The sequence below is a fragment of the Podarcis vaucheri genome (genome assembly GCF_965113315.1).
Source record: "Podarcis vaucheri genome assembly, chromosome: 5".
Taxonomy (NCBI): Eukaryota; Metazoa; Chordata; class Lepidosauria; order Squamata; family Lacertidae; genus Podarcis; species Podarcis vaucheri.
In genome coordinates this window covers 53,659,093-53,682,991 of record NC_138763.1, presented here as the reverse complement: position 1 = coordinate 53,682,991, position 23,899 = coordinate 53,659,093, and the positions used below count along the sequence as shown (strand labels likewise).

General features: G+C 42.0%; 1 protein-coding gene and 1 long non-coding RNA gene across 4 annotated transcripts in view; one reads left to right on the top strand and one right to left on the bottom strand.

Moving 5' to 3' along the window:
* Positions 1-17,824, top strand: part of HSPA12A (heat shock protein family A (Hsp70) member 12A) — a 49,320-nt gene extending 31,496 nt beyond the window's left edge. For both annotated transcript variants that reach the window (XM_082222627.1, XM_082222626.1), the window contains exons 7-12: positions 11,126-11,297; positions 12,898-12,984; positions 13,118-13,222; positions 14,597-14,855; positions 15,438-15,541; positions 15,871-17,824. In XM_082222627.1, the coding sequence (XP_082078753.1) occupies positions 11,126-11,297; positions 12,898-12,984; positions 13,118-13,222; positions 14,597-14,855; positions 15,438-15,541; positions 15,871-16,505 (1,362 nt within the window). In that variant the 3' untranslated portion in view covers positions 16,506-17,824. The remainder of the gene's footprint in view (positions 1-11,125; positions 11,298-12,897; positions 12,985-13,117; positions 13,223-14,596; positions 14,856-15,437; positions 15,542-15,870) is intronic.
* LOC309532442 lies at positions 1,825-23,889 on the bottom strand. Of its 2 annotated transcripts, XR_014219851.1 has the most exons (4): positions 23,662-23,889; positions 12,935-13,050; positions 9,883-9,973; positions 1,825-1,974 (listed from the first exon to the last, which is right to left on the bottom strand). It is a non-coding gene; the product is annotated as an uncharacterized lncRNA (long non-coding RNA). The 2 variants fall into 2 exon arrangements; XR_014219852.1 differs by lacking the exon at positions 12,935-13,050 and having other exon boundaries at positions 23,662-23,881.
* Positions 23,890-23,899: the final 10 nt, after the last annotated feature.

The following is a 23,899-nucleotide window of genomic DNA, read 5'->3' as shown; positions in this document are numbered from 1 at the left end:
TCTCATGGAAGGACACGGTTGTAGGTAAAGCTGAAACATTAGAGACTCGTGTATTATCTTTGTCTGTTGTCGCTTGCCTGTTGTTTGTGTGCATGTGTACCTGTGGAATGGTATCTCATAGCCGAAGGGGGAAAAATAGACTAATGTTCTTGCAGCATTTCCCATCTGTGGCTCAATGGAATGTTGTTGACTAATGTCCGCATCTGTGGTAATTTTTTTTGTCTGTGATTGTGTGTTTACCAAACAGATCAATAAATAGTGATGAAAGAGAGCTTAGGAAGAAATCGCAGGGAGGTGACTCCACAAAAGCCGTATCAGTTCATATCTACAATTGTGTTGTGTATTGTTGTGAGCTACTTTCTGTAACTTTTGAGGATGAAAAGTAGAATAGAAATGGATGGGAAGGAGGAACTAAAATAAGAAATTCTGATACTGGGCAGATAGGACTAAAAGAAGGAAGGAGATGCTGTGGACTAGCAGTCAACAGTACAGTGATTTATGATCCCAAAGGACAGATATAGGTCATACTGAGCACTCTGAAACGTATTTTAAAGCTACTCCAGACTAATAGTATTCTACATTCAAATAAGCAGATTTAAGAAAAAGAAATCATCTTATGTCTGAAAAATATATTTGGCAGAAGGTGCAGCTAGAAGAGAAGGGAGTATATTTTGCATGACATCCCTAGCAATGTATTAGTTATAGTGAGCCATAATGGCACTTGTCGGTTTGTGGAAGTTGTCCATGCACATACCCTACACTAAACAAAAAAGCCATCCTGTTTACTACTAATAAAATGGTGTTTTGCTACCCAGGATATGTTTGCCTCTAGGCAAATAGTCTGCAGTATGACAAAGTCCTATAGAAGTGGGCTACACAAGCAATTACATCCCCCATGTCCTTAAAGATAATGGCATCTTCCACAGATACTTTCCAGAGCAGTAATGCTGTGTAGCATTATGTTGTCTTTCATACTTGTGAGTGCTGTCATACAAAGATATATCTTAGTGCATCTTTAAGAAAGGATGGGCAATAAGAAGATTATTCATGTGAAAAGGCTAATGAAAGGGATCATAATGGACACATGCAAATTACACCTGCATATATTTGTTAGGATATTTGTGAGTCACAGAGTCTGTGTATTTCCTGTTCACAGGATGTTTCTGTTGTGTCTTTGCTTTTGTTTCTCTCTCTGTGCCCGGACACTGAAGCAGGCAGTCATGTTTTTTCTTTGTTGTGACCAACACTGAATAAACTTAAATAATACTCTTCTTAGTGCATCTTTCGCTGTGCATTATCTGCTGATAGAGCGTGCATTAGCTCTGGAATGTGGCAAGCTATTTCTGGAGCTCATGTCGCTAATTGCTGATACTGCGTGTTTACAGGAGATAGATGGATGTCCAGAATCGACGTGGGGCCTTGATGGACTTTGTCTCCCTGGCAGTATCCCAACAATATTTGCTTGAGAAATTTTGGCAAGTTTACATTTTTTCATTAGGAGCTAGCCAGAATATTCTTATATGCTGTTGTGATTGCTTGCTTCATCTTTTCTCCCTGAAGAAGGGTTGCAGAAACCTTTAGTTCACCAGATATTGTTGGCCTATAACTCCCAAGAAGCATGGCCAATGGTCAGGGATGATGGGAGTTTGATGGGATATTGTTGGCCTATAACTCCCATCATCCCTGACTGTTGTCATATTTCCTGGGGCTGATGGGAGCTGGAGTCTAGCAACAGCTGGAGGAACACAGGTTCCCCTTTCTTGCCCTACATTCAAAACCCTTCAGGAAACATTGTAATAAAAAAAAATTCACCACCCCTAAGAATTGGTTGGCTTTTTGTTTATTTTGCTCTCTTGCTCTGAAAGTTTTTTAAAAGGCTCCAGACTTCTTGTCAAATATCCACTATAAAATGATGGATGGTCTTTGAATTCTCTGGTGTTGCCTCTTCCTTGAACTGAGCTTTAGGTGCTTAACCTTGATTGTAGAAAAAGGGATTGAATGCTCTTGGTCAGAAGGGTTTTCCTTCAGCTTGACAATTTTATTTTTTTATTTTTGGAAGGGAGACATTCTTTCAGCTCCCATTTCACTACAAATACTTCAACCACAGCATGTGCACTGCCTGGAATTTCTGTCACATGCCAGTGGAAATCACAATATTGCAGAAGGGGCTGTAATGTTTTTTTGAAGGGAGGAAGTTCAACACTGTTAATCCAGAAACAGCTAGAGGAGGTAAGAAATCTGATGAAAATTATCCTGTCCAGTAATTTCTGCAAGTCTCCTTTTGAGGAAATGCTCTTGACAGGTATTGAGGGCTTACATATTTATCTGTTTTCCTGCCTTAACTGTATTATCTAGCTTTTACCATTCAGTCTATACAGTATGTGGGGGGGGGGCAATGAAGAAAGCTTGAAGAATGCTCCAGAATAGCCTCCAGAAGATCAAAAGAGACTACGAGGCTCTCGGCAGGAAATTGAAGCAACTAAATGCACAAATTGTCATCTCATCTGTCCTCCCAGTTGAACGGCGTGGCCCAGGGAGAGAGGGGAAAATAGTGGAAGTGAACAGCTGGCTTCGCAAATGGTGTAAACAGGAACGGTTTGGATTCTTAGATCACGGACTGCAGTTTCTTGAAGATGGACTTCTGGCAAGTGATGGGCTGCACCTCACAACGGTTGGGAGAAATGTTTTTGCCAAAAATCTCAGAAACCTCATCAGGAGGGCTTTAAACTGACTAATGTGGGGGAGGGAGACAGTGCTCCTGAAGGTAGGAGTCTATCAATTAATGAAGATGATCATCCAAATGTCATAGACCAAATGGAGCAAACAGCACGCGGACCTAGTGGTGGGAGGAAAAAATCCTTAAATAAGAGACACGGGGGAATGATTAATGGACTTCAATGTCTGTACACTAATGCGCAAAGCATGGGAAATAAACAAGATGCGCTTGAGCTCTTGGTACAGCAAACTAAATATGACATAATAGGCATCACTGAAACCTGGTGGGATAAGTCCCACAATTGGAATATAATAATGGGGGGATACAATCTATTTCAGAGAAACAGACCAGACAAGAAAGGAGGAGGAGTGGCGTTATATGTCAGGGATGTGTATACCTGTGAAGAGATCCAAGATTTAGATCCTCAAAGCCAAAGTGAGAGCATTTGGGTCAAAATTAAGGGAGAGAAGAATAACAGAGACCTCATTGTGGGAGTTTACTATAGATCCCCAAGCCAAACGGAGGACATAGATGATGCCTTCCTGGAACAGATGGCCAAGCATGCAAAAGGAAGGGAGATAGTAGTAATGGGGGACTTCAATTACCCGGATATTTGTTGGACGTCAAACTCAGCCAAGAGCATAAGGTCAAACAGATTCCTCACTGGCCTTGCAGACAACTTCATTGTCCAGAAAGTGGGAGAAGCAACAAGAGGAACAGCCATTTTAGATCTGGTCCTAACCAATGTTGATGACCTTGTTAGTGGGGTAGAAGTGGAAGGATCATTAGGCGCGAGTGATCATGCTCTTCTGAAGTTTACTATACAGCGGAAAGGAGCAGCCAAGCATACTAGGACTCAATTTCTTGACTTTAAGAAAGCCGACTTCATAAAACTTAGGGAAGTGCTGGGTGAGATCCCATGGACAACAATACTAAAAGGAAAGGGAGTTCATGATGGCTGGGAGTTTGTTAAGAGGGAGATAGTAAAAGCACAACGTCAGGCAATACCAATGAGATGGAAACATGGAAGGTGCCTAAAGAAGCCAGGGTGGCTATCTAAAGAACTTTTAACTGAATTAAGATTAAAAAAGGATGTGTACAAAAAATGGAAAAGGGGGGAAACCACCAAAGAGGAATTCAAACAAATAGCCAGCACGTGTAGACACAAAGTCTGAAAAGCTAAAGCACAGAATGAACTCAGGCTTGCTAGAGAGGTTAAAAGCAACAAAAAAGGCTTTTATGGGTGTGTCCGTAGCAAAAGGAAGAACAAAGAAACAGTGGGGTCACTCAGAGGAGAAGATGGTGAAATGCAAACAGGGGACACAGAAAGGGCTGAACTCCTCAATGCCTTCTTTGCCTCAGTCTTCTCCGATAAAGAAAACAATGCCCGACCTGAAGAATTTGGAGCAAATGATTCAGCAAAGGAAACACAGCCCAGAATAACTAAGGAGATAGTACAAGAATACTTGGCTAGTTTAGATGTTTTCAAGTCTCCAGGGCCAGATGAACTGCATCCAAGAGTATTAAAAGAACTGGCAGATGTGATCTCAGAACCACTGGCAGTCATCTTTGAGAATTCCTGGAGAACAGGCGAAGTCCCGGCAGACTGGAGGAGGGCAAATGTTGTCCCTATTTTCAAAAAGGGGAAAAGAGAGGACCCAAATAATTACCGCCCAGTCAGGAATGCTGTGATCACCAATAGTCAGCATGGATTTCTGAAAAATAAGTCATGTCAGACTAACCTGATCTCGTTTTTTGACAGAATTACAAGCCTGGTAGATGAAGGGAACGCAGTGGATGTAGCCTACCTTGATTTCAGCAAGGCATTTGATAAGGTGCCCCATGATATTCTTGTAAAGAAGCTGGTAAAATGCGGTCTTGACTATGCTACCACTCAGTGGATTTGTAACTGGCTGACTGACCGAACCCAAAGGGTGCTCATCAATGGTTCCTCTTCATCCTGGAGAAGAGTGACTAGTGGGGTGCCACAGGGTTCTGTCTTGGGCCCGGTCTTATTCAACATCTTTATCAATGACTTGGATGATGGACTCAAGGGCATCCTGATCAAATTTGCTGATGACACCTGTCAGAGCTGCTTCCAGATCACCAAACTGGGAGGGGTGGCCAGAGGACAGGATCACACTTCAAAACGACCTTGACAGATTAGAGAACTGGGCCAAAACAAACAAGATGAATTTTAACAGGGAGAAATGTAAAGTATTGCACTTGGGCAAAAAAAATGAGAGGCACAAATACAAGATGGGTGACACCTGGCTTGAGAGCAGTACATGTGAAAAGGATCTAGGAGTCTTGGTTGACCACAAACTTGACATGAGCCAACAGTGTGACGCGGCAGCTAAAAAAGCCAATGCAATTCTGGGCTGCATCAATAGGAGTATAGCATCTAGATCAAGGGAAGTAATAGTGCCACTGTATTCTGCTCTGGTCAGACCACACCTGGAGTACTGTGTCCAGTTCTGGGCACCACAGTTCAAGAAGGACACTGACAAACTGGAACGTGTCCAGAGGAGGGCAACCAAAATGGTCAAAGGCCTGGAAACGATACCTTATGAGGAACGGCTAAGGGAGCTGGGCATGTTTAGCCTGGAGAAGAGGAGGTTAAGGGGTGATATGATAGCCATGTTCAAATATATAAAAGGATGTCACATAGAGGAGGGAGAAAGGTTGTTTTCTGCTGCTCCGGAGAAGCGGACACAGAGCAATGGATCCAAACTACAAGAAAGAAGATTCCACCTAAACATTAGGAAGAACTTCCTGACAGTAAGAGCTGTTCGACAGTGGAATTTGCTGCCAAGGAGTGTGGTGGAGTCTCCTACTTTGGAGGTCTTTAAGCAGAGGCTTGACAACCATATGTCAGGAGTGCTCTGATGGTGTTTCCTGCTTGGCAGGGGGTTGGACTCGATGGCCCTTGTGGTCTCTTCCAACTCTATGATTCTATGAATGCTGTTTACTACACACTGAATTTATAATTAGTAAGAACCCCACAGATCAAAACAAACACAGATGATCTGACCAAAAAGGTCTATGTATAGGTCATTAGCAAGTTAAAGACCAAACTGGATTTCAGTTTTTGAATTTACCCAGCAATCTTGTTTGTGCAAGACTACAACCCCTTCAGACCAATCCTGTAATCCCATTCCCCTCAGATTACAAACCCGATTCTGAAAAGTAGTGCACTGTCCCTTGTTTTCAACATGTCCGGTATACCTGACCATATAGTTTGGACTAAGCAGCAACATTTTTCCTTTGCCTCATGACAGTTTCCTCTCTTACATCACAAATAAGAAGTTTTATATGCATGAGCAAAATGGCATCTGAACTTGAGACGAAGGAAGGCATGGCGTTAAAGATAAACTTTTGGTTTTTGTTATTGCTGAAAGCAGACAGATAGCTCAACACTCTGACCAATTAGAAAGTATCTTATTTCTTTTTAAATTTGTGTGTGTGTGATTTGAATGTTATTTAAAATTGGATATATTTAGTGACATACTAGCCACATACAGCATCAAACACCAATGCTACCTGCACTAGATCTTTAAAGCAGGACAATGCCACTTTAAACAGTTGTGGCTTCCCCCACATAAACCCTGGGTGTGTAGTTCCTTAAGGATGTTGAGAGTTGTTAGGAGATCCCTATTCCCTTCAAAAGAGCTGCAGTTTCCAGAGTTCCCTGGATAGATTGTTAAACTGCTCTGGGATTTGTAACTCTTTGAGGGGAATAGAAGTCTCCTGTGGCACTGTGGGGAGCCTAGGACTTGCCAATCAGAAGGTCGGCGGTTCAAATCCCCGCGACAGGGTGAGTTCCCATTGCTCGGTCCCTGCTCCTGCCATCCTAGCAGTTTGAATGCACGTCAAAGTGCAAGTAGATAAATAGGTACCGCTCCGGCGGGAAGGTAAACGACGTTTCCGTGTGCTGCTCTGGTTCTCCAGAAGCAGCTTAGTCATGCTGGCCACATGACCCGGAAGCTATACGCCAGCTCCCTTGGCCGATAAAGCGAGATGAGTGCCGCAACCCCAGAGTTGGCCACGACTGGACCTAATGGTCAGGGGTCCCTTTACCTTTACCTAACAACTCTCAGCACCCTGAACAAACAACAGACCCTAACTCCCATTGGACCCAGCCAGCAGAAGAAGAAGAAGAAGAGTTTGGATTTGATATCCCGCCTTTCACTCCCTTTAAGGAGTCTCAAAGCGGCTAACATTCTCCTTTCCCTTCCTCCCCCACAACAAACACTCTGTGAGGTGAGTGGGGCTGAGAGACTTCAAAGAAGTATGACTGGCCCAAGGTCACCCAGCAGCTGCATGTGGAGGAGCGGAGACGCGAACCTGGTTCCCCAGATTACGAGACTACCGCTCTTAACCATTACACCACACTGGCCAGTGGTTAGGGATAATAGGAGCTGTGGTCGAACAACATCTGGAGGGCCACAGGTTCTGCACCCCTGCCCTGGTACCACTGCTCCAGGAATCCCCACCCCCGTTTCATGGCAAGATATGATGGAATTCTGAAGCTGGAACTATGTTTGCACTTCCTTTAGCTTGTATATATAAACATTTTTGTGACTGGTATTTGCAGATGCAGCTTTCCTTTTTGAAGGAACTGGAATGTTTCAATGCAGGATTCCCAAGGTTACCACCCCCCAAGAATATCTGATTTAGTGTTTTCTATTAGTAGAAACTAAAGAAGTATTTTGGAGGGTAGCTAATGTATTTGATATTTGCAACAGGCATATTATAGTTGTTATCAGTTCATTGCTAATTCCTGCATCTGGTGTAGAAAGGCGAAAAGATATTAGGGAACAAAGGCAAGTGATGATTTAAAGCTGCAATCCCTCACTGCTGCCTTCATTTTCTGCCTGCAGAATATCAAAAGCAGTGCAAATTAGACACATTAGCAGTATTAGGGGAAATGGAGAAATCCACTTAATTGTCACTTGTTGGTAGAGACAGATTGTTGTCAGAGAATGGATTGGTGTTATTACTGCAAGTTCCTGTGGATGTGATTCTTCTGGTTGATACTTACAAATTATCTTTTCTGCATAAGCACTAATGTTTGTTATGAAGCTATAATATGCTATAAGATTGCAGCATTTTTGAAGCCATAATTAATTAAGGAAGCTTAATTGATCATGGTGTTAAAATGCATAGAGCAAGAAGCACGTGCTAACAAATTTCAATTTACATTTGCTAATTGCTATGGTTAGGTTTGCACAAATATACGTTCCAGGCTAATGGAATACGCCCCCGGTCCTTCATTTTTACATGTAGCGCAGCAAACTGCTAATAGCTTAGGTACTCAAGCAGCGAAGGACCTGTAAATGACCAGAAACATTTTAGAGCATTCGTGCAAAAATATGACCTCTGAAACTGAAAGGCTTATACAGACTAAATGAGCTATCAAGTGTTAGCGCTATCTATAAAAGCTGTTTGACTGAGCCTCGGCGCTTCATGGAATAAAATAAAATGCATCACTGATTACGCCCTTAGTACTATGACTTCATCCATTGCACCAATGCATCTTGTCTGTGTTTCTGCAGCAGCTGTGGTTTGCAAGAAGTAAAAGCCACACTGCTGCAGTGGAACAGAGTTCTTGCTGGGTAGAGCAATGGCTCTTTCCAGCTTTGGGGGGGTCGGGGGACCTGACAGGATCAGAATCTACTGATCTGGTCATTAAGAGGTTTTCCTTAAAGGATTTGTATACCTAAGGTCAAAACAAAATAGGACAAAGTGTTGTAAACAGTGATTTCTACATCATCCTGGTACACAGGCTGCCTCATTTTTGGTCTGGGGTGCTTGGTATATCAGCTTGTCACATGCACAACAACCACCCCCACCCCCAAGAAGCATCATAAATCCCATAGGTGCAGTGGCAAAGCAATCTCAAGGCTTCTGTATTAGTGTAATAAGTGGTTGGCGTCCCACATTGGGCTCTTAACACAGTGAACATGATTTGTTGATACTCCAGGTCAATTTCAAGCCCGTTTTTTTCCATGTACTGATTTCCTCAAAGCTATTTCCTGTGGAAGCTCCCAGCCTGCTCAGATTTCACTACATTCTTCAACAACTCCCAAAACCTAAGCTTTAAAGCAGTTTTCTTTTTTGAGAAGAGTCTTATGTCCTAAGATACACCGCGGTTGGGGTTGGGGTTGGGGCAGGTATATGTTTTGATCGTCACTAGCAACATGGCATGGGGAGGAAGAGTTGTACACCTTAATGTAGTTTTTTTTCCTATGGGCTTTGTCCCTTCACTCTGGTTCAGATATATGGGCTCCAGTCCTTTCGTACTGGGCCCCACCTGGAAGTGCATCCACTTGCTGCAGTTTAGGGCTCCAGGTCTGAGCTCAGGACAAGCTGAAGACCACCAATTTAAATGGACCCAGGAGACAAAGTTCAGGCATACAGTGGTGCCTCGCAAGACGAAAAGAATCCGTTCTGTGATTCTCTTCGTCTAGCGGTTTTTTCGTCTTGCGAAGCAAGCCCATTGACGGATTAGCGCTATTAGCGGTTTTTAGCGGCTTATCGGCTTATCGAATCAGCTGATAAGCGGCTTAGCGGCTTAGAAAAAGGGGGGAAGGGGAAAAAACCCGCAGGAACTCGCAAGACATTTTCGTCTTGCGAAGCAAGCCCATAGGAGATTCGTTTTGCGAAGCACCTCCAAAACGGAAAACTCTTTCGTCTAGCGAGTTTTCCGTCTTGCGAGGCATTCGTCTTGCGGGGCACCACTGTACTTCCCTCTCTTACACACATGAGCAGAAATAAATGTCAGAGAAAAACTGGTTCAACTGCCTTCACTGGTTGAATTTATTTTCAGCTTAGCCCTGATGAGCTGTCAAATCAATATTCATGTTGACATGAAAATAATTGGTAGCAGAAGGGCTAAATGCCACTGCTGCCATATATTAGGCATAATTCAGTGAGCATTATTTGATTTTCTGTTGAAATAGTTCATTCCAAAAGTATGATTGCTGCAAAATACCACAAATCCTGAAGACTTTGCTTCTTTATATCTCTGGTCCTACAAAATTTAACCTAAAAATATTATTCAACTCAGTGATCATTACAAAAGCACTCAAATAACTACACAATTTTCAACAACAAGGCCCCACCTCTCTTACTCTCTTGAATGCAATTTCAGTGAATCTCACCTGATACAGAAGACAAGAGTGAGGACTGCATTTGCTTTTTGGCTTTCCAAAAATAAAAATTCTCCCTCTGAGGCATCAGGAAAGGCAGGAGCTAGAGATGAAATAAATTTAGAAGGGGATGTCACATGCATGTTTGGTATGTTCTGAGTGCATGTGCCACAGAAGCTTCAGCCAAGTGGTTAAGCTCCGCACATGCAGCAGTTAACTTTTACTTTGCATGCAAAAGCACATACTACGACATAAACACACTCTGTAAAGTTGTTACAAGTAGGAATCTCTGATCCCAGAGAGGGTACTTTGCTTCAACGTTCTTGCTGTTTCAAAGTCCCCAGCAAGTCTGGAGTTCAGCCGCTTCCAAAGTTCTTCACAAAGTATTCAGTTTTCTTCCGCGTTTCCAATCAGTCTCCATTGCTCAGATCTCCCCAACACTTAACACTATAACTTGAGGTGAGCTAATTTGACCATCTTTCCTTTGCTGGTTATTGATTCCTGTACTTCAGGACAGGAATGGGGAACCTGTGGCCCTTCACTTGTTGTAGGACTCCTCATCAGCCTCAGTCAGTATTTCTAGTGGTCAAGGATGATGGGAGTTGTAGTCCAGCAACTAAAATCTAAAATCTAGAAAATTAAGATATTCAGGAATATTTTAGACTACAATCCTGTACCTGCTTATCTGGGAATAAGCCCTAATAAACTATATAATAAGACACATATAGGATTGTTATGTTAGCAGCCCAGGTATTTCCATCGCACTAGACAACCTGCAGAACAGATTAGGTTTACTTTACATGATTTGGCATTTTATATTCCTTACAATTAGGAAGAGCATTATAACTGTGTTTTAATGCTGATGAGGCAGAGAAGCCAAAGCTAGTTGTCTGTTTCTTTGTGGGAAACTTTTTCATGAAATTGAACTAGATGCTTGAAAAGGAGACGAATTTACTCTTTTTAACATACCTTTTGTTTATCTTGCTATATCATATGCAGCTATGTCATTCTATTCAGTAGGGGAAATGCATGCATCTCTCCTAGCTATGAATCCTTAAAATGAACTAGATGTTCTTCCCCCCCAACCATGATATTTAGCATATGAAAATAAGAGAAGTGAAAAGAAAGAAGCATAGGTGAATGAATGAAAGCCTCAGGATTCACAAAGCTACTTCACTGTGAAGGCAGCTGAAAACCACTGTGAAGGCAGCTGATCATTTCCTCTCCCCTCCTTGTTTGATTCCTTTATTCACAGGCAGGAATGGCATCCCCAGAAAACCCTGAGCAGCTCATAATTGCCCTGGAGCCAGAGGCTGCATCCATCTACTGCAGGAAGCTCCGCCTTCATCAGATGATAGACTTAAGCAGCAAAGGGCCTGTCAATGGTTATAACCCAAGTGAGACCATTGCCACTGGCTTTACACCAGGTAGGGCTGATTTAATTGAGCTATGATTAGTGCTCAACCTAATTTTCTACTCACCCTTTCTTGCCAAAATCTTTCATAGCAAGATGTCTTCCAAATTTCCCGGCCAACTCTTGATTTTCACACTGGGAGAACCTGGATAGGTAATTGCCAGCCCTAACAATAGAAACTACAACTACCCGGTCAGGCTCATTAAAGTGTGAACTTTTCAGCTGTTTCACAGTTTTACATGTTTCTGAACTGTGTTATCAAATGTGAGCCTGTGCCAAAGGTGGAATTAAAATTCTGAGAACGTTTTCCAGATGGATAGGGGAATTCTATACTCGTGCTGATTTTATGAATGGAAGAGAATGGAAACATGCTTAGGTTAATTGATCTGTGTCAGGTTGGGTGGGGAGGAGCAGCCAACCCAACACCTGTATTACTGTAGCTTACCTGGACAGGGGTGGGGCAGGTTGGCTGCCAGGTCAAGGCTGCTTGGACATACCAGCAGGAGCACCACACTGGCTCTACCTATGTGCCTGCACAGCCTTCCCCTTGCCATCATCTCACCCCAGCCCTGTTTAGGGTAAGCTGTAGTGACGCCAGTCTTGAGTGGGTGGCTCTGCTCCAGCACACAGGCCACTGCTGCCTAAAAGGGATTCAGAGTGTGGCATAACATCACTGTTGACGAGTGTGACCATAAAATTAGAATACTATTTCTTCCAGATTACCTGTTCCAGGCACTGGGGAAACAAATGTTTTGAACATCCGTTGAGACATTCTCATGGGAAAATTCCATCAAAACAACCAGGAATTGTGCAAGACTGCAATTCTGGGGACAGCTGTACATTAAGCAAGGGACTAGAGTAGATGACCTTCCGATTCTGTGGTTATATGCTACTCCTAGCATGATATTAAAAGAGTAACTTCCAACCTGTTGCTTTCCTTGATCTAAAGAAAACTATGATGCCGCATTCATTCATAGTACAAAGAGTGCTTGCAATTAAAACAGTTATTCTTTCTTTTTTAGTGATAGTAACAAACAATGTGCGTATCTTGAGTCCCCAATTCACAGATGGTTTGTTTAACGTATGCAACTCTCTTATGGGCCAGCAAAATAGAAGACGGGAGTTTGCCTTTATGCTACCATGACTCTTGTGTGTCTTAAAATCAGCAAGCAATTTTGCAGAGAACACAGTGTCCCTGGCGCTGTGTATATTTGCAAAATTGGTAACACACCTGATCACCTCTAAATATATATATATTCATATCACAAGTACTATCCCTGAATACAGATTTAATTTAGTCAGACTTCAAATTCTGTGTTGATGCGCCCTCTGCTGGCAGAATTGTGATTTATTCAGAACCAACAAGGATCCCAACAGAGACTGTGATTTGTTAGCTGCTGCCACTGTCCTGTTTAGAACCAATTTGTTGTAAGAATTAAAGGAATGTCTGTGAATTGGGGTCATGGCTTTTATCCCCAAAACATTAGGACAAGTGCTCAGCAATATGATGACTAGCCAGCTTTCAGTGTTCCTCCATTTTGCGGTCTGCGGGGTACACATCCAACTTGTTCATGCTTTCTTACAATTAGTGTTTTGTCTCTGTCATCCTCTAGCTAAAGAACACATTCGGCGTAACCGTCAAAGCCGCACCTTTATGGTTGAAAATGTCATAGGAGAGATCTGGTCCGAGTTGGAAGAAGGTAGTGTCCTTTCCTGAGTCACCTTGGCCCTTGCTGCCTTTTGGTTAGACCTGTCAGCAGCAGCATCTGTGCAAAAATGTGGTTATATCATTTGACTCTAATACATGGCTTGTGATTCCTCTTGTATTAACAGGCGACCGTTACATAGTTGTTGATAGTGGAGGAGGGACAGTTGATGTTACAGTCCACCAGATAAGGTTACCTGAAGGACACTTAAAGGAACTCTACAAGGCAACAGGTGAAGCTGCATTCTTCACTCCTACTCATTGTAGAACATCTGCATTTAACCAGTAGAGGGCAGCACGGCGGGGCAGTGCTGCTCACCTGTGCTCTGGTGGGTCACATAGCTGCTGCTTATCAAACACACCAACAGGAGTGCCAGATTGTCTCTGCTAGTGTGTTTGCACTGTGTTGAACTTGCCACTGCCTCGCCTCTCTACCTCCTGATAAGCAACCAATCGGAGGTTAGGTGAGTGGTGGTTCTGTATCATGCAACCCACCACTGAATTTCATTGTTATTAAATTAAGTGATGGCAATGTTCACAGACATATGCATGCTGTGTACCAAGGGAACTCTGATTCTGTACCAAGAACAAGCAGATTACGTTGTTGTTGTTGTTGTTACCATCACCGCCACCCACCCTTTACCAGCAGATTCTGAAGCAGGTTACAGTAATCTAAAAATCAATATTAAAACTAGTTAAAACAAATCTCAGTCACAGGAATAGCATGGGTCCTGAAAACACACATCTCAGGTGTCCAAAGCTAGCTGAAAACTGCATAGGGAAGGTGCCTGAGGGGAGGGACGTTCATAACTTAGGGGCTGCCACAAAGAATGCCCTTTCCCAGCCCGTACGCACCAAACTTCTGAGGTTGGAAGAACAACCAAGAGGGCTTCCGCTGCTGATCGTAATACCAGAGAAGTCTTTTATGGAAGGAGCCAGTCTTTCAGGTGTTAAGTAAATTTACATTGGTTTCTTTTTATTTATTCTTTTTATTTTATTTCTCCCATCAGTTTTTCAGGAAAGGCAAAGAGCATTGGCAATCAAAGAGAGGAGGGAGGCTTTGAAGTTTTAGGAGGAGCTGAAGCCAGAAGACAAGAAATGGGAACTTCAGGAAAGGGGGAAGAGATTATAAATAGTACATTAAAATTGTGTGCCTGGACCAGACTACATAGTACATTAGTTACATATTTGTGTCTTTAAGTGCGTACTTCATAGGAAGCTTCTCCACTTCAGAAGTTCATGGATTCCAAACAAATTCATAGGGTGTTTGAAATGATTGAACATGGCTGAGTTAGGTCTATTAATTTCAGCAGGTCTCCTCTGAGCAACAGTTAGTTGAATTCCACCCATGTATCTGAATTCTGCTTATGACATGCTCCTCCTGAGGTTGCTTACTCAATAATCACCTCCCTGAATTCAAAAGTTAATCCCTGCTAAGTGTATTTAAGATTGCAGCTCCAAGTTTGCCTCAACTGCACACAGTATGTTTTCCTATGGCTTGATTTTCGAGTGCATATCGCAATGCCCATGCAATATTTAAAATATGTTGGTTGCATCATTCCTTAAGCAATATGTTTGATTAACAGTTCTAATTGTCTCTGATGCAGGTGGGCCACATGGTTCCTTAGGGGTAGACTATGAATTTGAAAGACTCCTGTGTAAAATATTTGGAGAAGATTTTATTGAACAATTTAAGATCAAGCGGCCTGCTGCCTGGGTTGATCTGATGATAGCGTTTGAATCACGCAAAAGGGCGGCAGCACCAGATCGGACTAATCCACTCAACATCACCCTGCCTTTCTCGTTCATTGACTACTACAAGAAATTTCGAGGACACAGTGTGGAACACGCCTTAAGGAAAAGCAAGTAAGTACTTTTAAGTTAACAGAATCCAAAGAGATTCTTGTGTTCATTGCCACACACGCAAAAAAGGAATAATCATTCCAAGTAAGACTGAAGAAAATTCATTCCTGGCAATATGTGAAGGAGATGGCATTCTATTGTATGAAATTTACAAACTGCTTCATGGCCTGAGGCATCAAAGATAAAAATACAAAAACAAAAACAAAAACCAAACAAATTCTAAAACAAATTCTACAATATCTCAGGGGTCAACTTTCTTAAAACAAAAGCATCTTTGGTTGGCACCTGAACATCATGGTAGAAATAAAAAACTGACAGAAGGCAAACCAAAGCAGCCTTTTCTTCAGCATGGGTGGTCTCCCACTTACTCTCCCATTGCGTGAAGGTGTTCTATTTATCATGGCCTTAGCTAATGTAAATAAAAAATCTCATTGGTTACATAGTGAGGATGTGACATTGGAATCCTTTCATTTCCAGCTTTTTGAAACATCTTGAGTTAGTAACATTATTTTTGCTAAGTGAGCAACATTTCACTAAAAAGCATTTCTTTTAAAAGCAAACTTTCTTATCATGTCCTGTTTACAGTGTAGATTTTGTGAAGTGGTCATCACAAGGAATGTTGAGGATGAGTCCCGATGCAATGAATGCTCTCTTCAAGCCTACCATTGATGAAATCATACAACATCTCAGTAAGTATCAAGGGTGTGTTTGAATGTCTTAAGGACTTTTAAAAGACCCACTGACATGAACAGACCTAACTTAGTCCATGGGGTTACTCTGAGGAGAACTAACATTGGTGGGAAAGAATGCCAAGCGAGCAGAACTTAGTTGGATACAACATTCTAGATCTGAAGAGCACTTAGCCTACTTTGATTCCCTCACAATGTCATTCTGTGAATCATATTGGATTCCTCTCACTCCATTTAGTGAGTTTTCCTGTCATTTGTCATTCTGTTCTCTTAATACCTGCAAAGGTATTACTGTTATTCTGACCATGTGGATTTTCCTCTCCACCAAGGTGATTTGTTTGAAAAGCCAGAAGTAACTAATGTGAAGTTCCTCTTCCTGGTGGGCGGATTTGCTGAAGCTCCACTACTACAGCAAGCTATCCAGAATGCTTTCGGCTCCAAATGCCGAATCATTATTCCTCAGGATGTGGGGCTCACTATCCTCAAAGGAGCAGTCTTATTTGGTCTGGATCCTGCTGTCATTAAAGTGCGCCGCTCTCCCCTGACCTATGGGGTAGGAGTCCTGAATCGTTATGTGGAAGGCAAGCACCCTGCAGAAAAGCTGCTAGTTAAAGATGGCACCCGCTGGTGCACGGATGTCTTTGACAAATTCATTTCTGCTGACCAGTCGGTGGCTCTTGGGGAGACTGTGTCGCGCAGCTATACACCTGCCAAGCCTTCGCAGCTGGTCATCGTGATCAACATCTACAGCTCGGAACATGACCATGTCAGTTTCATTACTGAGCCAGGGGTGAAGAAGTGTGGCACTCTGCGCCTGGATCTCACAGGAACTGATACGTCCGCGCCAAGCAGGAGGGAGATCAAAACACTAATGCAATTTGGGGACACTGAGATCAAAGCCATGGCAATTGACGTTGCCACTTCTAAAAGTGTCAAAGCTGGTATTGATTTCCTAAACTACTAATGCTCCTCCCCTGCCCCCCACCTGTTAGTTCAACACTCTGTTCTCTCATTTTTCATGCGTCACCAAAATGGACTTGCATTTCAGCCAGACGGAAAAAGGAGAGAACCATTAGAAGGAAAACGTCAGGCATTTTTGTTGTTTTTGTTCTCAAAATTATCTGTTCAGGAATCCGAAATTTACATGGTTATCAGGTGCTAAACATGAAACGGAATAATCCAAAATGGCTAAATGCATTGTGAGAATTAGTCGTTGAAATATCACTGCCCTCTTGATTGGGAAAACAAATAGTTTTACTGGAAGTATTCCACATGTGCTGTATTTGGGGCCCAAAATGTCAAAGCTCATACTCATGGTCCTACATTGAAGACCCTAATACAGCAAATGGCAAGCTGTCTCACTGACACCAACAAGTCTGCTTCGGACAGCAGGAGGTCATCACTGCAGCCCTAAATTAAAGTGGTCCTCTCAAGTGCTGCTGTTAATTGTCAGTGGAGATTTATAGGTCTTTAGCAGTTTTAAAACCAGACCTCTCTTATTTATATGCTTTAATACGAGTGCTAGAGGTGAAGTATCTAGCCTTTCTTTGTAAAATATGAAAAAACAGCACTTACCACCCAGGCAAAGTGCATTTACTTGTTGGGGATAGATGATGACTGCCTCTGGTGGCTTTTGGTTCTGTTTTAGCAAACTTCCAAGCCACAAAGCAGATTTGTTAAGGCTGCAGCCCATTTAAAGGAATCAACTAAATTTGCAAAACAATGTATGCAAGGAGCATACATTTCAAATTAGCAGATATGATACACAATCTCATCTTAGGACAGGCACGCCCTTTTTAGGTGAAGGGAAAAAGGATGATGTTTGCCACCTGCAGTTTGTATAAGTAGTTTGTATAAATATACATTGTATTTAAAACAATGTGTTGGATCCAGACTTTGTGATATCTAGAGCAGACCCACTGGAATCAATGGCACAGGCTAGTTGATCAAGTGCAGTGATTTCAGTGGATCTACCCGAAGTGTTAATCTAACCTGATTAATCCAGGAATAGGGGAACCTGTAGCCCTCCAGTCTCCACCAGTCCCAGTCAGATCACCAATGGTCAGAGATGATGAGAGTTACAGTCCAACATCTGAACGGCTCTCCCTGGATTAGCCATTAACATTGCAGCCCAAATATTTGAGTATTTCTTCTTTTTTGTTCATTGGAAAGAGAAGTTTTTTAAAAGTCTCCCTTCTCAACAGTTTTTACAAATTTAAGAGCTCCCACCTCACATTTTACTTTGGGACGTTATGTGGTAGGTAGGGATTTTTTATTTATTTATTTTTAAAACATACTTCCAGCTAGCTGTTGGGCAGACCTCATGCAAAAGAAATGAAGGGGTATGGTGGCAGTAGCTGCCCAGAAAGCACCTCTATTCTCAGGTTGGAGAAAGCAAGGAGCCATTTTCATTACCTCACTCATACTTGTTAAGAAACAGGAAATATATACTGTGTTGGTCCTAGAAAGTGAGATCCAGTAAAAGAAAAGGGATACCTTTATACAGGGCCAACTTATTTCACCTATTCATGAAAGAACTATATAAAATGTTTATTGTTATTTAGAATGATTCATCAGGAAAAAAGAAAACAGGTTGTTATATCCACAACTCTATAGAGAGTAGTTAGTTACTGTACCTGTCATTCATTTGCGTCCAAAATACCATATTTTTTCCTCTGTAAGACTCTCTTTTCCCCTCCTAAAAAGTAAGGGGAAATGTGTGTGTGTGTGTTATGGAGCGAATGCAGGCTGCGCAGCTATCCCAGAGGCCAGAACAGCAAGAGGGATTGCTGCTTTCACTGCGCAGTGATCCCTCTTGCTGTTCTGGCTTCTGAGATTCAGAATATTTTTTTTTTCTTGTTTTCCTCCTCCAAAAACTAGGTGTGTCTTGTGGTCTGGTGCGTTTTATAGAGCGAAAAATATGGTACTTGCTTTCCCATTCTCTTCCATTGATGTAACTGTATACACAGCCCTGAAAAACATAAGCCATGAAGTGGGCAATTTCCAGCTTTCCTCCTCACCAGCTTCTGTGATAAAGTACATCCGGAAGAAGCTTAAAATCTATTGGCGGGGGGATTGCCAGGAGATACTGTACATATAGGCAGGACAGGAAGTTCAGCTGTATTGCATTTGGCCTGCAGAGGGAGCATGAACACTGTTTCTCCAAGAAATGAGAGACTCTCCTGCCCCTGCTCCCACACAACCTAAGAAAGGAACAAGGCACATATCATGAGCACTGCCAGCTTCAAAACTCTCAAAAGCTTTAGGCAACAAACTAGATCCCTTCCCAGTGTGAATTAGAGCAGCTGAACATAAGAAATTCCCCCAACACAGAAGTTGCTTTAAACTGTGGTGTGATGTGGCTGCGTCCACCTAACAGTTTCCTGGATTTGCACATGGCCTGCAGTTCTGCATTAAAGGTAAAGGTAAAGGTACCCCTGCCCGAACGGGCCAGTCTTGACAGACTCTGGGGTTTGTGTGCCCATCTCACATCTATTGGCCGGGGGCCAGCGCTGTCCGGAGACACTTCCGGGTCACGTGGCCAGCGTGACAAAGCTGCATCTGGCGAGCCAGCGCAGCACACGGAACGCCGTTTACCTTCCCGCTGGTAAGCGGTACCTATTTATCTACTTGCACCCGGGGGTGCTTTCGAACTGCTAGGTTGGCAGGCACTGGGACCGAACGACAGGAGCGCACCCCGCCGCGGGGATTCCCATTGGGGGAAAGTTCTGCATTACTACATACCAAATGTGATTAGAGGTGGCTTGGGGAAAATATGTTTCTCTGTGCTGCAGGTCCTTCAAGACTGGCAATTTGCAGCATGGAGGCAGCTTCCATGCCATGCGGTCTAAAGCCACAATGCAGGGCTTTTGATATGTAGTCACTTCCAGATAGACTGGATTTGCAGCCAGACACCCTCAACACTGATGGAGAAGGTCAGCCATGTTTCCCCACCCACAACATTTTGAAAACACATTGTGATCCACTGAACCCCAGTCATGCATCCAGCGCACCAGAACGTTACCGTAATCGTGTAGTTACACCCTTTTCCAGTTAGCTATGCATGAGTGAAAAGCCATAGACCCTTTTTACTTTTAAAAACGTAAGATTATTGATCAGGCACTTATATTTTAGGGGCCATTGTGCAAATGCCTAAAAATTCAGTGGAGAATTTTAAAGGGGCCCCATTTGCATTATATCCATTATATAATTCCCTGATAGAATGTGAATAAGCTTTGCTGAATTAGCTATCACAGGGATGGACTGGATAATTCTAGTCACAGTATCTAGCTTGCTGTTCCTTAAATAATTATTCTACTGAATAATTAGAAAGTGTGCATGCTGGCTTTCCTTTGTTTTCCTCCTGTCTGCTGTGTTTTAAAGGCAAACGGTTTGTTTTTCTGTATGTGTAAGTGTGTGTGGCCTTCCATGGTTTACAAATAAGCAACTCCTTTGGGTGAGCTATGAACAATATTACGTGATGTATATACAATATTTAAATATTGTACAGATGCTTTCTTTCTAAAGTGCTATTTTCTTGTACAGTGCTCTTTACCTCTGTTGATTTGCATTCAGTGGTTAATTTTAAATAACATAGTTTCACAGTCTGCTTCAGTAATTATAGGCTTTTAAAGATGGTGAGATATGAAATGCACAATGATGATCTTGTAATAACAGGAGGGGAGCATGAAGAGTGTCAGACAACCCCACACTCTTCTTGCTATGCAAAGAATAGCATACAGAAACACCTTTGGGTTTTGAATTCTTTTTCACAGCCCCAGTTCCATTTGAAGTACCGTAATGCATAGGAATGACAATGGTTAAAGTCCTTTTGTACATCAGGTCGTCTTCTCTGAAAACTAGATGATCATTTGGGGCATTCATTACCCCAAATGATCTCCAGTTACAAACCGTATGTTTTATTTCAGTGATATCTCTTTATTACTAGATTCAGGCTAAACACAGACCGCCGGCCATATGGAGAGTGCAGCTTGCTGCTTGCCAGGTACTCTAAAAAATAGAGGGATTCTCAAGTACCAGAATGGCCACAAAACATGGCCAGTTCATTGCATTTGACTTGGTGATTTGCCAGCCGTGCAGGCCCCTACTAGACTAGAACAGAATGCATATGTCGTCATAAGCTAGAACACCAGGGGTGGCAAGCTAGAATGGCAAAAGATCGCTTGATATTAATTGTGTTGGACTCCTTTCGGTCCGCTACATCTTCTGATAGGCAATTGCTGCCTGGAAGATACAACACAAGATCATCTTGCATGACTGCTTCCTTGCTTTGTGACATGGCTCTTCCCAGAATCCCAGTTGTCTTGGAAAAGCATTGTTTCAAGTTGTTGCATCTTCATCATACATGCAGTCAAAGGAGCAGGGGCCTGGTATAACCGAGCACCTGCCAGGGCCAAGGATCCCACCACCAGTCTTCGTAGCCCTGCTGCACTGCTTCCTTTTGCAGCTTGTCCCTGTTCACCTGCCTTCTCTGAATGAGCAATAAGCAAAAGAACAGTAACCCTTGTAGTCGCCGGCTGGGAGGTGCTGCACTGGGAAGAGATTTCACTCCGCAGGGACTCCTGCAAAATCCTTACCAAACGCTATTAAGTCCCCACTGCTGGAAACTGCCAAGGTGGCAAGGAGGATCCAAAAAGGACATAGATAAATTGATCTCTGGTAGTGAGAATCTCCTAAGACACTATCCAGGCATTATTTCTATAACTGTCAGTCATTTCTGATCCTTTACAGCAGCAGAATGCTATCTTTATATTCTTGCTCATTTTCTCCTTTCCATAACTGAGATAGTCTCATTTGCTTCTTTTCTCCCAGTCACAAAACATGATTAGATGGCCAGTCCTCAGATTATATTATATATTCAAGTTGACAAATCAGCTCTTAAAATGTTAAACTCCCTTTTCATCACATAGACAAATTTTAAATGTGGAATTCTTCAGTTTCCTAGCATACGTTCAAGAAAATGTTCTCACTAAATTGTCTTTAGCCATTGCATCTATATATTTTTAAATGTATGGGATGTTTCCCTAATACATTGTTATTAGAAGCATGATTCCACTTTCTGTATGGAAGAACACTACAAAGTGTACTATGAAACCTATTACGCTTTCTCTTCTGTGAACAAAAGTATGTAAAAAAATTATGTGTATTAGCATATCTGCATTAATAGCACATTTGAATGTCTTATCAAAATAGCTGTCATTCCAGGTTAAAAGTGCTATAAACCTGCAATCCTGAGATTTCGGTCTATAAATTATCCACAAAATTATCATACCAAACTTTTAAAGTTTTCCATCCTGTTCCCTAAACTTCTACAGGGATATTATTTCACTTGGATAGTAAGATAATTATATTAATCTAGGTGAGCTAAATTTTGCATAGCAATACAGCGGTTTACAAGAAAGAACTTCTTTCGGATGGAGGTATGTGATTTACAGTGGTGCCTCGCAAGACCAAATTAATTCATTCCACGAGTTTTGTCGTCTTGCGATTTTTTTCGACTTGCGAAGCACGGTGTCGGGAAAGTTTTGGAAAAGCTTCAAAAATCACCAAAGTCTTTAAAAACCTCAAAAAAGGCTTGACTCGAAGTCAAGTCGCAACTGTATTAACGGTGTTAAGAAAAAGGAAACAAACTTGCAAGACGTTTCCGTCTTGCGAAGCAAGCCCATAGGGGAAATTGTCTTGCGAAGCAGCTCAAAAAACAAAAAAACCCTTTCGTCTTGTGAGTTTTTTGTCTTGCGAGGCATTCGTCTTGCGAGGTACCACTGTATCTGATTAATTCCCCTGATGTAATTTGCTCAGTGTGCTTGCAGCCAATGAAGGGAGGTAACTCGTGGATGGCAGCAGCTCCTTAGAAATACACCATGCAGCAAACCAACCTCTTAAGGCTGTATTTTTGCCCATCTGAATCCCTCTGAAGTACATGAAACTAAGGCAACTGCAAATATGTTGGCTGAAGTACTGTTTGGGCTACTGAACTGGCTGTTATGTGTACTGAATATTTAAATATAATCAGACTTCAGTAACTAGTTTTTAAAACCCTGCTATAAGCACTGTTGCTATTATTGTGAGATTTATAATTTTTTAAAAAGCTTATTTCCCCCACCCCATCTTCATCAGCCCCCCAAAAGCAGTATAATTTTGCTGGGCATGCTCTCTGCCACTTAGAATCCATCCCTATTCTCCCAAATAATAGCAAATTAGGTTTGGTGTCTAAGGGAACCTTTTAGAAATAGAATGTGATGCTATACGTACAGGCTTTTGTATGAGCCCTATGCTAAATTTAAAGGAAGTGGCACATGGATTTTCACTTGTAAGTACCGTAGAAACTGGTAAAGCGATAGATGTTTGCCAGATGAGAGTAAGAAACACAATTTTCCATGTGTTTTCTGCTGCAGGGTTGGTTGATTGTTGTTTACAGATCTTGATCAATAGAAATTTAAGGGAAAGGTTCTGCTCTGTGCCATATTAGAGAGACCCAAACTTTTACCCTGACAGCAAAACTTGCTTTCCTTTCTGTGGAAGTTTCCATCTGAACCCAATCATGGAAAACCAAAGCAACTTACCATAAACCTGGAAATTAAAAATGATGGCAGAGTTTATAAAATACTGTGAGCTGGATGCGGATTATGTTGAATTTAGTTCCCATTGAAATAAGCGACATGATTTAAGTCATGACAAATGTTTCATATTGATTTCAAAAGGAACTAAATTCAACTAAGTGCAATACTATACATGTTTAAGTAGGCCCTGTTGAGTTGCCAGGTAAGTTGGTATAGGATTGTAGTCTTAAACTGGATCCATCCCAGTGCTATTAAAGAAACCTCAACCAATGCTCTAAGCACCTTGCAGTAATCCAAATAAACAAGTGTTGAAATATATTATTAAAAGATGTAATTTTATTGCAGTGATGTAACTGCAGTAGCAAAACTGCATTATTTACACTCTTTAAAATCCACAGCACATTGTGTAAAGGTTGTTGGGCATAATGCTACAATATTCATCTCTGCTTTGATAATTCATCAAATATATTGTAAAAAAAATAAATAAACACCCGATCATTGTAATCTCATTCAATTTCTTCCCTGTGCAAGACTACAAACCTCACTTAAAGTCCTGGAGCAGATCACAGCTTTTCACTGTTGCATCTCCTGAATACTGTGCTCTTCAAAAAGTGTCAAATAAAACACAGTAAACTGTGAGGGAATATGTCTTCTGCTGATTATTTATGGCTCCTGTGTTAAAAGTTATTTCTAACATGATGCACCATCCAGCAGAAAGGAAGGCCTCTTGTACAGATGATCCAAGTCCTGTGCATCGCAGCTACGCTCCGGAAGCCTC